Raw genomic sequence first — 16535 nt, forward strand, 5'->3', positions numbered from 1 at the left:
GCAAAAGCCACACACTACTTCAGAGATTTACTAATATATTTTTGATTTAAATATTTTAAGCCTTAAATAAAAAAAGTTTGTGCCGCTTTTAAATAGTAAACATCTTTAAATGTCAAAATATCAATTAACAAAATGAATAGAGTTTCAGGGATGTGCTGAGAATTTTGCCACAGATTAATAAACTAATTTAATCTATAGCTTTAGACCTTGATGAATATTAAGATTATTTGTTATTAACAAAATAAATAAGCCATTATAATATGAAAGTGGTGATATACATGCGTTGTTACAGTAATAAAAACCTGGTTATCCCCCTTACTTTAAAACAGATGCTTGTGGTTCATTACTATTTTAATGAAAACCCAACAACAATTAAACAAATACAAACTCACTTACATTAAAGGAAATTAACCCTTTATTAACCAGCATTCGTTTGCGTTTTTGCTTCCGTGCTTTTAACCAAGCTGGTCGGCTGGTCCGAAGATCGCCTGAATAAACGTGCAGCTCGCGTTGTATGAAGTAAAAGTGAACTCGCCTTGTATTAAGAAATAGCACCTGACTTTAATTATAAGCGCACAGTTCGCGTTGTATGAAGTAATCCTGTGTTCACACCAGCCGCAGTAGAGTCGACAAGCTCAAGTGATTTCAATGTTAAGTCAATGTGAAAACGCGTTGACACGCGTCAGGAGGTCTTGCGGCGCGAATGAGGCATTTAGCGCGGCAAACGCGATTCTGCCTCATTTGCGGGTCCTGTTCGCGCGAATTAAGCGTTGCCGCGGCTAACGCGCGCGAGTCGAAAAATGTAAACTTTGGCGGAAAAACACACTGCGTTAACCAATCAGGAGCTTGTTCTAGTAGTGACGTGATTACAGGAAACCAGCGGAGTCGCAGAAGCCCCTCCCATGACGCGAATTTCTGCGCGAATGTCTCGATGACTAGAATTTCACATGCGAATGAAGCGAGTAAACTCAAACTGTTCAGGCGCCAAACTAGGCGCGGCACACGCGATTTGACGCCTCAAACGCAGCTGGTGTGAACCCACGGTAAGAGTGAGCTCGCGCTGTATTAAGAAACCGCACCTGATTTTAATCATAAGTGCACAGCTCGCGTTGTATGAAGTAAAATGAGCTTGCGCTGTATTAAAAACAGCACCTGAATATAATTATAAGCGCACAGCTCGTTCGCGCTGTATGAAGAAACAGCACTTGACGAGTGTGCATGTTGGCCAACGGTAGTGCGGTAGAATGTGACGTTACAGACCAACTAATCGATAATGAAATTCGTGGACAACAAATGTCATAATTACATTTGTATCGATTTTATCAATTAGTTGTTGCAGCTCTATAACTTTTAAAGACGGCAACTTTATAGATTACAATAAACAAAAATCTATTATCGTGCGAGAACATAAACTGTATATGTATTGAAAGTGGTCTCCTTCATTTGGAAATGTAAATATAACACGCTTCACATTAGTAAGCTTATATATGACCAGATTTTGCAGGTTTAAGGTCTGCCTTAATTATACTTTTCCGACAAAAGAAAATAGTAACTTGCAACTTTATATTTCAAACAGAGATGGCGACAGAGAGGCAAAAGTTATATACTGCAACAAATGAATGTTCATAACAATTTACATTTCCAAAAAATAGTTCAAACCGTACCATTGCTACTTCTTAAATTGTTAGTGGCCAACATCATCCGGGAACATATCTTACTCGCAAGGCAAGTGTCATCCTGCAAGCTATGTATAGCTGTGAGATTTTGATAAGACGATGACACTGCTGCAGTATCTTTTTGTTTATTGGCTGGCAACAGTTGCCCACATGCCCCTATATATCACAGATAAATGCAATCGTGTCACGGTTTAAGGGCATCGGTATTGAATCCATGTGATACTGTATTGTCAAAAGTTATCAGACATACACACACACAGCTCAAGGAATCTGGCATGGACCACTTGTAAAAGTACTTAAGGGGACATGCCAATAATTTTTTTTAAGCTGCCCTTGAAGGACCTTGTACTTCAACAATTAAAAAAAAAAGTTAAATGTAGTTTATAAGCAGATTTGCTCGAGGACAGCTGTTCAATTAAACTCGGATAAACACCTTCTTTAATTTTAGATGCTGTTTACCCAAAGACCTTTACACTTGGCTAATGTGTTCAAATCAGCATATGCTCAGAGCTCAGCAGGCCCACCGCAGCTATAATAAAGTTTATGACATATAATTCAACAGGACGCATATAGAGCTGACAGTCACACTGAAGCACAGTATCAGATGGCATGAAGTGGTGATTAAGATGACGTGACATTTCTAATGACATGTGGTTTCAACTTATAGGGACTTGAGAGAACAAAACGAAGCATACGCGAGGGTCCATGTACAAGCGCGCATGACGCAAATTTCTTCATCAACGCTTTAAACAAAGCTAGGCATTTAAAGGTGGTGGGTCTTTAAAAGTATCCTTCTTACACATTTCTCTACTAAACAATATTCTTATATTAACCAATGTATATAAAACTGCGATCCACATTCAACCCCTAGGCAAAGGATTAAAAATACTTTATTGTTTTTAACCGAATGCCACCAGGCCTGCGCCTATAACCGCATGAAGTCCGATCCAAGGCCGTTCACATAAACCCTATGCTGGTCATACATTCAGCATAAAGATTAGCACAGTTGCTTCCACATGTCAACAACGCAATGAACACATGCTCAGATGCCTGAACCTCAACACTACAGCAGCAATATTGCAAATCCACAAGAGGGAAACAAATAAGCATTACTGCAAAACAGACTCCCCACGGTTGACACCAACAGCGGGCCAAGCTTAACACTTTTCACCATACTAGCGTTGCTTGTTGTCAAATCTTTTCACGCTGTATTCCCAACATTGCTTTCATAATAAATGGATTTTTGCTTTTCCATCAATCAAAATGGATGACAGCATGTGTGTTATGGCTGTTTAAATGACAAGTGTTGATATAGGAGAAATCACACCTTCATGAATAAACGTCAGGTGCTTCAAGCCCCACAGAGGGAGTATAGAGTCAATGATGTTAATCTTGAGTGCCTATAGAGTAGTATTACATCCTTTATATCTCAGAAGAGTCTTTAGTTTTATCAGATTTAAAAAAGATAGATCAGCTGTAGCGATTCTTTCCGATAACGTATGAAAAAATTTGGAAGGAGGAGTTACGAGCTGCGAGAGGAGCGAGTCACGAGTCATGCAACACACTGGATAACTTATGATTCACTACATGTTCATGTCATTTACATTATATGCACTTGCATGCATGTTATGGCTGTTTAAATGGCAAGTGTTGATATAAAAGAAATCACACCTTCATGAATAAACCGTCCAGTGCTTCGAGCCCCACAGAGGGAAGTATAGACTCAATGATGTTAATCTTGAGTGCCTATAGAGTAGTATTACATCCTTTATATCTCAGAAGAGTCGTTAGTTTTATCAGATTTCGAAAAGATAGATCAGCTCTAGCGATTCTTTCCGATAACATACAGAAAAATTCTGAAGGAGGAGTTACGAGCTGCGGGAGGAGCGAGTCACGAGTCATGCAACACACTGGAAAACTTATGATTCACAACATGTTCATGCCATTTACATTATATGCACTTACGCGACGATTTCCAACATAACACAGAAGTCTTTCTTACCGCATGTAACAAAATCCAGCGTTAAACTTTAGTGCTGCTAAAGAAATAAGTAACAGGAACCAATTGAATAACAGAACATATGTCACCCTGGACCACAACTCAGTCATAAGGGTCAATTATAAAATTAGGATTTGTAGGATAATAATAAACAAGCTTATCATTTTGATTTATGGTTTGTTAGGATAAGACAACATTTGGCCGAGATACAACCATTTGAAAATCTGGAATTTAAGGATGCAAAAAATTGAGAAAATCGCCTTTAAATTTGTCCAATGAAGCTTGACAACACATATGACTAGATGGGTCAATGACGTGACATTAAATATTTTGTGTCCGTATGTTTCAATTAAATGTAAAAGGGTTAAAATGGTAAAATAAATTTGCAGATTACTTGCATACATTCTCTTTTTTGAGGACCAAGTCTAAAATTTCTGGTTTTATTTCATTTTGAAAGAATATTTGGGGGATTATTGCAAAAATGTCAATGTTGTGTAACCTGTATTTTTCAATTTTTGTAACTAGTATATTTTTAATGAAAATATAAATATATACATAAAAAATGTGGAATACAATATTTCATTTTGAAAGAAAATTTTGGGGATAACTGCAAAAATGTCAGTGTGGTGTAACCGGTCTGTGTCAATTGGTGTAACTAGTATTTTTTTAAAATGAAAATATAAATATATTCATAAAAAATGTGGAATAAAATATTTCATTTTGATAGAATATTTGGGGGATAATTGCAAAAATGTCAATGTGGTGTAACCGGTCTGTGTCAATTGGTGTAACTAGTATTTTTTTAAATGAAAATATAAATATATTCATAAAAAAATGAATAAAATATAATCATCTAGTTTAGTAAAATTTAAATTTAGAAATAACAAAATATATATATATTTTTTAAATGATTTATTTATGATAACGCTGACATGCCATCAGGGTGGATAAAATATTTAATATTTCTCATTCTTTGGCGCAATTGGCGGTTACACCATTTGACAATTTTAGGTCCATTCAGTCTTCACTTATTAAAAATGGTGTAAATGTTATTTTTTATTGCATAAAATCAACATACACTATGTGCATTGACATATACCTGATGCATGCTTTTAAAACAAGTTTTTAAAAAGATTTTGAATTTCTCATCTTGCCAAACCGTTTTTATCACTGACCCAGATACATTTTTGATATATTTACAGTGGAAATATTTAAAATATTTTTGCAATAAATTAAAAATTTTAAACCATAAAATGTATTGTTAATGCTACAAATATACTTAAGGTTTTGTGGTCCAGGGTCACACATGAAAAAAATCAATAACAATTATTATATTTAAATAATTGCATTCTTTAACATGAATAATCAGGCCAATATTTAAAAAAAGTCTAAACATCAGCTGGTTTTTCAATCTGTCATTAACCTTCAGCATTGTGGTCAACTCTTACCTTTTATTTTACATCAAATAAATGCACAACTGTTTTCACGCAGCATTGTGTTACCACACTTCACCATGACTCTATAGACGTTACGCAAACAACAAAGCAAAGCCGACAGTCTCAGAAGCTGAATCCACAAAGGCATTCACAACATATTTCCCAGACGTGATTCAGAAATGCCACCAAACATGTGCGCTATACACAATCAGGGTCAACACAACTCTTAGGTCTAGAAAGCAAATTAAAGTATAGATTCTAAAAAAATTGCTATGACTACAAATTTTTGGATATATTTCACAATCAAACTGTCAGGCAACAGGTACAACTCAACGTAGACTTCAGGAATGGCTCCCATTTGCCACCATGTTACCACAACCAACGGTATGAGGCGACTCCCCCCTTAGGGACAGGCTGGCATCTCATTGATATAGAGAGCAATGGAGCAGGGACATATGGGAAAACAGAAGCAATGCGGCACATCTCAACACAATAGGCCCGAATCATCCTGACAATACCGATCCTAATGCTGTGGACCACTGAGCTATTTAAAAACAATCAATCAAAAATGGCCCATCTTTCACCACACTGTCTGTGCGCTTGACCTTTCTCGGCCTGTGAAAAGCTTCACGCAGGCAGCTGAGGGTTTAATGCCACGCACCATTTAATGCAAGAGCCAACCTGCATACAGAGACGATCAAAAACAATTATGAATATATTAAGTTATGAAATAACAGTAGAAACAAATAAAGTTATAAAGCAAATGCGGTCTTTATAAAGCAACAACACTGGCTTGATGGTGGTGATTATATTTGCTAAACAAATTCTATGTTCGCAAACTAATCAGAATTTATTAAAAAAAAAAACACTGTACTAACTATATGTTTAAGTTTAACTTGTATGACTTACATTATTAAGATATACTAATTAAATATATAATTTACATACAGACGGTTTCAGCAGTAACAACATAAACAAGCGGCTATCGTGGTCCGCACGTAACTTCTGGTAAACTTCGCTAATAATAAATAACAACAAAGTACTTTAAATGTAGTTTATTTATATAACAAGCAAAAAACAACACATATATTACCCAGGAAACCAAAACATTTGTTATTTTCGACGAGGCATTTGTTCAAGAGATCAGTTTAGCAACTAGTCAGACCATTAAAAAGACGAAACCAGAAGAAACGTTCGGATCCAGACGTGTATCGCGTCAGCGCACGTACGTCCAATAAAACGTCTATATAAGACAGTATGTTGTTGCTTTCTTTTATTTATTTTGTTGCTTTTTGATGAAACGCATCATCAAAAATATGTTTTAGTCTACTTGTTGCATTAGTAATAAAAAAATAATAATTGCATGTTTTCACGACGTAAGGGGTCAACTTTCCATTTAATATAAAAGAACATCTAAACTCACACTTAAAAATATATATTTTTTGCATGTATGAAAAATCCAAGCAAGTGGCACAAATTATGCTAAAAAAATTATTGCAAATTTGATTTAATATATTTTTTAAATCAAAATAAATTTTATAGCCAAATTTTTAAGCTTTGATTTTTAGGTCAGTGGTTCTCAAACCTTTTCAGCGTGTGGCCCCCCTTGAATACTGTCAATCTTTTCTTGCCCCCCAAAGAAAATTTATAATACAAAACATTGTAAAACTTAAAATTTGAATTAAACCAAACATATAAAATTATTAAATGTAGTGCTTTTGGTTAGACTTATTTTTCTGAGATTTACTTACACAGAATTTATGATAAATTAATTTAATTTATTAAAACCGGGGGCCCCCAGCACCATCTCAGGGGCCCCCAGTTTGAGAACTTTTTTAGTAAACCACTATTTAGGGGTGATTTTAAGTGAATGTTTCATGCCACACTGACAAAATCGATTAATTTTAATTTACTCAATTTTTTTAAGTTTGGCTTAAAATGAGAAAATAATTAAAAATATTTTGTTATAATTTTATGACCTAAAGTTGTTTGACTTCTTGGTGTTATTTGGCGTTTCTTGTTAGGATAGCAGATTTGTATTCACGTACCTACATCTACGTGTTGTTTTATTTATTATGTTTTAGCCTTTTAATAAAATGTCAAAACAAACAGCAAAAAAACTTTTTAATCCAAAAACTTAAAGTGTGTTTGGCTTACAATGATAAAACAATGAAAATATTTTGTTATTATTTTATGACCTAAAGTTGTTTGACTTTTAGTGCCACTGCACTGAAAAAAAATATTCATTAAATTTTTTTAAGGTAAGTGGTTGCAATCAATTTATTTAAGCTACATTTAAACAAAAAAAATGCAAAAAAAAAACTTGTTCAAATGTAGCTTACATAAATTGATTGCAACCACTTACCTTAAAAAAATTAGTAAATTGAATGAATCTTTTTTTCAGTGCAGTGGCCCTAAAAGTCAATCAACTTTAGGTCATAATATAATAACAATATATGTTCATTGTTTTATCATTTTAAGCCAAACACACTTTAAGTTTTTGGATTAAAAAGTTTTTTTGCTGCTTGTTTTGACATTTTATTAAAAGGCTAAAACATAATAAATAAAACAAACAAACAAATGCATAGATGTAGGTACATAAATACAAATCTGCCATCCTAACAAGAAACGCCAAGTAGTGCCAAGAATAAAACCTGCACATGCTCAGTAAGTGTCATGCAAAAACAGAAAACGCATTAAAATAGAATCACTGGTGGGCACGTCCATAAACTGACACAAAACTGCCATCCGTATTTCTGCCAGTGAGACACTGACGACTCACATGATCCTACACACCAGTCGCTTCCCCCAAGAATCAACAAATCCAAGTTCATCTGCTGTATAGACATTTTTTTGACCAATAATAAATGGTGAACAAGTAAATCAGAAGTGCATGTAATAAAACAACAAAAGCCTGACAATTTATAGCCTACATATTACGCATACAACAGTGCAAAAATGTCAAATTTCCTTAGCTTAAATCATTGAAAGCTAGTTATCACCGCCAATCAAAATATTATTACACAAAATCAATCCAACAAAACTTTGTTACAACTTCAATGCTAAATGGCTTCATAGAAAGGCACGTTTAGGGAATGTGGTCATCACTTATGTGCACATCATCACTGACCACGTTGTTTGCCATTTATCTGTTAAGATCAAATAGCCGTGTGTCACCAGTAACTGATGATAACATCCATCTAGACCACACATAAGGGATTTACAAAGGGTTTCTGTCTGTGGATCCTCAAGAGCAACTTTTTTGCTTTATGGTCGTAGTTCAACATGTGTCAAAACAAACAGAAAGATAAGAGAGAACAGTTGTCTACTTTTAATATATATATTGACTGCATACATGTATATATATTGAGAGATTTATTCATTTTTATGTTTATCTTGCCACTACTGCATATTATATATACATTGTAAAAAAATACTTTGCTGCCTTAAAATTTTTGTTGAATCAACTCGGATTTACAAGTTATTTCAACTTACTATTATTTATCTTGGCAAGAGATGAGTTGTTATAACTACAGGTGAGTTGTTATAACTTATAAAATTAAGTTGACTTTTCTCAACTATATTTTATAAGTTGTGACAACTCATCTTTGTTGACATGACTTGTAAATCTGAGTTAACTTGACAAAAAAATTTTCAGGCAGCAAAGTATTTTTTACAGTGTAGTAGAAAAAAAACATTTTAAACCATACATTTTTCTTTTTGATGATTTTTGTTAGTAAGTTTGATTTAGAATAATTGTTAAACGCCGTTTCATGGTACTTGTTTCATGATTTTTACACTGTAAAAAAATCATAATTAACATTTTAATCAGAATCAAGTTTGTTGAGATATAATTTAATAGTAAGATCAATTAAAACAATTATTTTATGATTATAAAGTAGTTTTGTTGTGAGGCAGAAATATTAACAAATATTCTTACTGATAAAACAAGTGTACAGCAACACATGCTTAAATTTATTTAGACAAACAAGACTAATAATTAGTCTTACTTTAACACCAAATAAATCAATTTTAATTAGTTTTAAAAAATAAAAATAGGTTGAACTGATTTTGATTAAATTTAATATAAGGCAGCAATAATTTTTTTCCATAAAACATGAAAATTAGATCATTTAACAAGATTAACAAGTTAAAACTTATTTTTTATAACTTATCCAGTTATTCTTAAAGCTTTAAAGTTACCAATATAATACAAAAACTAATATTTAGCCTTCATATCTGGTTTATAACAAAACAGTAAAAATGTTTTAAAAGCATATGAAACATTCACGAATAGCATAAACCTTCTTCAAAAATGTAAAACGTAATAAAAGCAAATTTGTAAGAAATAAGATATAGCTTTGAAGTACATAATCTATTAATTTTAAGTCTTTAACACTCCATGAACTATTAATTGTAGCATTTACTGTATTCATTTTGACTAGATCCATTACCCCAATGAATTTCGAAAACATATTTTTTCACAATTTGATGTTAATTTGCAAATGTTTGTGTGGATAACAACTAAACTCATAATCAGAATTAAGTTTGTTGATATATAATTTTATGAAAAAATAAGTTTTGGATTAAAAAAATAATTGTATAATCATAAAGTAGTTTTTTAGTGGGGTACCAATATTTCCCATAAAAATGTTTGTACAAAAAAGTATTGTACAGCTACACATGCTCAAAGGTATTCAAACAAGATTAAATTAACCAGATGGGTGGGTTTGTTACAATTATAGCCTACAGTTCACACTGGAAATGACACTTTAGCAAAGTCGACAGCGCTGCGCTCATCGTACCAATCCATCATTCCAGTGTCTTTAGCAGAATTGTGCATCAACAAGCATTTATACGGTTTCTTCCTATACTTAAATATGATTTAATGCATTTTTAAACCTCGTGCACAACACAAAAAAAATTCTCCTACAGCACAGCCATTGCACTTACCTCTGAAGGTGTTCAACAGAAGTTTTAGCAGCATTCCCAGGAATTTTGGACTGCCCATTCTCAAAAACACCCTTGTCCCAAGTTTGCTTCATGGTAGAAAAAACTTTCTACCAGCAAGAAAATCCGATGTAATGCTAGCCCGCCAAAACGTTGCAAAGCTCCCCTGCTCTGAGATCAGGTTAAATTTAATCCTGACGGAGATTCTTTCCTTATCGGTGTGGCGTTGCTCTGTGGAGGTAAGCGGCAGTCTGAATCGGCCTCCGAACTAAATCTCTGCAAGACACTACAGCCTAAAAAAGTGTTGATCAAAAGGGCTGTTCAAAGGCTGGTAGTAAAGTTGGATGAGGGCTGGAAGCATACGACAGGAAGAAGGTCATGAGAGGCACTTGACCATTTGGGAGTCCCCGAGGGCTGACGATCCCGACTGCTGTCCACTTTCATTCTCTCTCTCCCCGACTCCCTTTCGTCTCGGCCAATGATTGAGCAAGTGTGAGGAATGCCATTAACCAGTCACTCAAAAGTGTCGGATCAGATTCGTCAACACGAGCCTAGGCCCCGCGCACAGATTATTAACATTTCCGGCGGTTAACATTTGTGGTGGACAATGGGGGCCCTGCTCCACGTCCATGTGCAAAGCCTTTGATTCTCTCACTGTAAATCTCTGCCATCTGAGTGTTTCAACCCATGGCACAAAGGATCTGGGTTTCTGTTGAGGGAAAGGATAATGTGTCTGGCTCCTGTACTTGGTGTGAGGCAGGATGTTTAAACGGGCAAAAAACTTCATCTTCTTAATGAAGTTTCATCTGAATAATAACCTTTGGGAAGCCAATGAAATTTTATTAACAGTTGGTGTAATCATGAATTGTAATAACAGCTACTGAAGGCATTATACATATATACACATAAAATAATCACAGATAATGCAATTAATCGCATACAAAATAAAAGTGATTTTTTTTTTGCATAATATATGTGTGTGCACTGTGTGTAATTATTATGTATATTTAACCACACACACATTCATGTATGTATTTTAGAACCATTTACAAGTGTATATACATTTATTTTTATAGATTCTATACTTTATATAAATAAAAAAAGATATGTGTATATATAATAATAATTACACAGTATACAGACATATTATGCAAAAAAATCACTTTTATTTTGAATGCGAATAATCTTTGCCCAGCACTTATACACACACACACACACACGCACGCACGCACAAGATATAATAATATATGTATATTTATGTATGTAAGTATGTATTCATGTATGTATGCATGCATCCATGTATGTATGTGTGCATGTATGTGTGTGTAATACATACAAACACACACACACACACACACACACATACATGCACACATGCATACATACACACATATACATAAACACACACACACACACACACACACACACACACACATATTAACATGCGCGCACACACAAATAATATATGTATGTATGTATGTATGTATGTATGTATGTATGTGTGTATGTATGCATGTGTGCATGTATGTGTGTGTAATACATACAAACACACACACACACACACACACACACACACACACGTACGTACGTACGTACGTACACACATATACATATATACACATTTTGGTGATTTGATGTTTTCTACATATAATCCTTCTACATAATGTAAAGAGCTTTCGGTAAAAATATAACTTTGATATCTGTAATATTGACTGAGTAAGGTTAATGTCAAATAAATGATTAAAATCAAACTTCAAATTGTATAATTAGATTATGAAACTTTAGCCTGGATTTTAAAAACAGAATAATGAATATGTACATACAGTAGTAAATTTATATAAATATATCTAAATATCAATTAATATACACAGTATACATAATTTAGTTCCGCATATAAACACATGATTTTAAACACAGATAGTTTAAATATATTACATTTTTTATTTTAATAGTAAAAAGTTGAGTTGGAGAAAAAGCACATATAAAAGCTATTATATTAAATATTTCTATATATTAAATATAAATGATTGAATCAACTCAAATTTACAAGTCATTTCAACTAACTATAATTTATCTTGACTAGAGATGACTTGTTATAACTACAGATGAGTTGTTATAACTTATGAAATATAGTTGAAAAAAAGTCAACTTCATACTTCATTTTTATAAGTTGTAGCAACTCATCTCATACAGATAAATAATAGTAAATTGCTGCCTTACATTTTTGTTGAATCAACTCAAATTTACAAGTCATTTCAACTTACTTTTATTTATCTTGACTACAGATGAGTTGTTATAACTTATAAAATATAGTTGAAAAAAGTCAACTTCATTTTATTTTATAAGTTGTAGCAACTCATCTCGTAAAGATAAATAAGAGTGAGTTGACATGACTTGTAAATCTGAGTTGATTCACTCGTTGCGACTGTTAAATTAATACAGCGAATAATCTCACAACAGAGTTTACTACTGACAGCCACATTGACCCCCATACGAGTGTGACACAATCCTGGAGTATTTTTGGCTTAAAGCAAAGCAGATGCTTTTTAAGGGTATGCCTGAAACTAACTGCAAGTGCAGGACAAAAAGTTTCCTATCTGCAGAACAACTGCTCGCAGGAAAGTAATGAAAACTGAAAGTTCCTCACAGTAGCATTAACCATACCAACAGGTGCTAAAACAGTGAACGTACGGTGCATGAAAATTTTAGCATGTATTATTTAGATTTTATTGATTTATTATTATTATTATTATTATTATTACTACGATTAACTTGCTTATCATAAAGATGAACATTAGATGTGTGGGAAAGTTAACACTTTCATAAAAGTAAGTTTTCAGCTGCATATGCGATTCATAATAACTTAAACCCTACACGGGCCAATGTTTATTCCACACTGGATTAAAAACTTTCAACATTCAATCTCCATGAAGGTTGTGATGTTTAAATCAAGCAAAATGTTAGATCTATTGATATTTGTGATTACGGCATTATTAAAACGTCTACATTTGGAATTCAATCTCATTTCGAGAGGTGTGATGTTACACTGGGGTGATGTTACAAAGTTCACGTTGAGCAGGTGGCGATTGGCTGATCCTCGCTGACCTCATAAAAGCGCTTTTAAAAGGCACGAATGCGATTCCTACCTAAAACGGCAAGTTGTAAATGCCTTTATCCGCACAGGGTTAAGATGTGATGGGTTTACATGAGTATAAGTGGTTATATGTAGAGTATGTAGTTGCTGGGTGCAGGGTAAGAAGTGTTCGCTACTTCTCAAGTTTTACAATTAAGCCTATAATAAAACTTTGAGTAATGTAAAATAAATAATGATGTGACTATTTGCACTGGGTCAAAATAACAACACAGTGAAGTTATTTACTTGGAAATTATTGGGGAAGAGAAAAGTATGAAGATATTAAGTGTTAGAGAAGTGACCCAGTGTTTGGTCTACACTATTAAAAGTACTGCATTTATAATTTATGTAATATAACATGTTATATATTGTTATAGTAGGTTGATGCAAATTACAAATAATTGTAAGCATTTATACAAAACAAAAAAATAGTTGTTACTATTTACACCTAGATGTTAATAACATCCCCCTATTGAAAGTATGAAAAGCCTTTGTAAATAAATCAAGAGTTTGGTTCCAAAACGCAATAAATCCATTTTAAGTAAATAAACAACGACTTTTGATGCAGTTTGAGTTAAATCACTCCTCAATTTGGCCACAAACGAAAACACCTTTGACGCATTTTTTTTACCTGACGGGAGGGGTTCTGGTGCACCAATTACAGCGCTTGCGGTCCGCGTAGATCTGACGTGCTGTTAAAATTTTTTGTGAGGTGCACGTCAGGCTACGCAGAGCTACGCAAAGGCTACGGATAGCCTACGGCCGTAGCTACGACGTAGACCTTACGCACGACTATAAATCGGGCTTAATTTCGGTAAAAACGTGTTTTCTATATCAAGAAAGTGACGAGATGAAAAACACTATTTTCTGTGACAAACTTTCAAAAAGCATGTTTAGGTTATAATAACATTACAAATTCAATTTTGATTTTCACATTTTTCAAATTTTTTCTGCAAAATGCAATAAATCCATGACAAGTTTTTTTTAAATGCTATAAATCTATTGAATCAATAGCCTATATAAATGTGCATTCATCTTTGCCATGTTATATTCATTTAGTTGACTAGTGGTATACACTGATTAAAAAAAATAAACATTGGCATTAAAGGCGGAGTGCACAATGTTTGAAAGCCAACGTTGATGTTTGAAATCACCTAAACAAACACGCCCCTACCCCAATAGAATCTGGACCTTCTTTTAAAAGACCCGCCCCACACATACGCAACCCGGCAAGGATGTCGGTTAGTACACACGCCCCTTACTGCTGATTGGCTATAAGTGTGTTTTGGTAGTCGGCCCGTCTCCTTTTCCGAAGCGTTTTTCAAACATTGTGCACTCCCCCTTTAATCAAAACACTTACTTTGTCATATTAAGAACACTGTCATTGATACGGTCATCCTTGGGACGTCGTCGCGGAACTTTTTTGACAGCGATCAGCTGTAAAATGTTTTGGTTCTGCTCGATTTTCATTGAAATAGAACGTTTTTCATAAGATCCACTGGGGTCAATGTGTTAGCATGACAGAAGTCGTGTGAGAACAAGCAACAGCCGGCATTTTTCCTTCGCCGAGTGGCTTATGTTTCTTCCCCGCCACAGGCTTATCAATGCCATCAAAAAGTATTATTTTGTTTTTGTTTGTTTGTTGATCACAAAGTACAAAGTAGAAGAGAAAAACTAGGAATCTGTGTATTCAACGCACCGCCATTACAATGGTGCCCTGTGATTGGTTGAGCGGGTTTATTGCATTCTGCAGAGAAGGAGGACTGCCGTTTATCACATTTTGAGAAAAAAGGGAGAAAAGATAGAATAACAGAATAACACGATGGATATTTCAGATTTTGCCAAAATTAAGAATTTACTTTTTAATACTGACCTGATACAATACTGTTTTTGGTGGTAACTTTTTTTTTAATGTCGCTTATCGCGTTTTGGAACTAAACTCTTAAAATAAACATTTATCTTATGGATCTTTTTCCAAAAAAACAAACGTTAAACATTTCTGCGATTTTTTGAAAAATCCCTGCATATTTGTGCATTAACCAAAAAGGAAACTAGAAAGTGTTACCATAACAGTAAAAGCATAATACTCTTTCATCAAAGGGTTATATTACCGTCAGTATGTTATTTTATTGTGGGCAGATTTTACGACAATTGAGAATGACACTATAAAACTTTATATCCAGCTTTATACAAACACACAGCAACACAGCGGTATGAAATTCTCAGTGAGCTAATTATAAATGAAGAGTTTCTTTGCTAAACCAGATAACTCCGTTTTTAAAAATTTTGTCAAAACATGTTTATTATTATTTAATAAACATGTTATCATGTTATTATTTTGTTTTACGGCTACTTAGCTTTATTTTTTAAGTTATGAAGGTTTAAATCAAAACAAACCAACTGCAGTTGAATTGATATTAATTGAAATGCACAACCAAACAACTTCAGAAAAATTCTCGTTTTGCAACGAAACTCACATAAGTGGCTTGTAACTTTGTTTCTCTATTCGATGTGAATACTATTGTCACTTTTTTTCAAATGAAAAACAAAAATAAAAATGCAAATTAACTTGTAAAGTATATTTTGCGTAACCATATTCTTGTCCAACTTCTTTTAAAGTCGAAAGGCTTTACAAACACAACTCACGTGTGTGAACACAGTCGCACCTCGTAAAGCGTTTCTGACATTTAACTTTGTAACCGTATATAAATTCTGTAAAAAGACTTTTGAACAACTAACAGACGACGAGATGATCTTTCAGGCAGCTGACCGGTTACGAAGCATTCGCCCCCCTGACGGTACGGGACTCGTGTACAGACCCATTAAATCCAGCATCTGTTCTCCCAGCAGGCTGCTGGTCACAAAACTGACAAGTTTAATGACCAAACACTGTGCAGAGAGACAGATTCAAGGGCACATGGTTACAGGTTCGACCAGGCACCTGTCGAACTACAAATTAACTTGTGTTGGGATCGACTGCAAGGCAGAGACAGATTTATGCGCTTGAGGAGAGGTTTCATCTGTTGACTATGTTGAGGGGCTGATGTAGAGATATAGAGATTCTGGTAAAGAGACATGTGAGATTCCTGAATCAGATTTGTGATCCAGATCTGATAAAGATTGTGTGAGATGAGGGTCTTATATCCCAGAACATTTTATTAGACGTGACTTACCTTTGACCTTGACTCTATAAAAGACTATTTTCAAAGCCTAATCAGACAAATGACTGAGAATAATAAAAGCAAAGATTTATTTTATATTGTCATATTCTCAAATCTGATGTTCCTCAAGTTAATACTCTTGTGCGCCCTCTAGTGGCAGGTAAATGAAGTCAGCATTGA

The 16535-nt window shown here is 34.0% G+C and overlaps 1 protein-coding gene across 1 annotated transcript in view; it reads right to left on the bottom strand.

Annotated features, from left to right (window-relative positions):
* rbm20 (RNA binding motif protein 20) overlaps positions 1 to 10974 on the bottom strand; it is a 73923-nt gene extending 62949 nt beyond the window's left edge. Inside the window, exon 1 of the mRNA XM_055217955.2 lies at positions 10065 to 10974. Coding sequence (XP_055073930.2) covers positions 10065 to 10156 — 92 coding nt within the window. The 5' untranslated portion in view covers positions 10157 to 10974. The remainder of the gene's footprint in view (positions 1 to 10064) is intronic.
* Between the last annotated feature and the right edge of the window lie 5561 nt (positions 10975 to 16535).

The sequence above is a fragment of the Misgurnus anguillicaudatus genome, chromosome 23 (assembly GCF_027580225.2).
Source record: "Misgurnus anguillicaudatus chromosome 23, ASM2758022v2, whole genome shotgun sequence".
In the NCBI taxonomy this organism is placed as follows: Eukaryota; Metazoa; Chordata; class Actinopteri; order Cypriniformes; family Cobitidae; genus Misgurnus; species Misgurnus anguillicaudatus.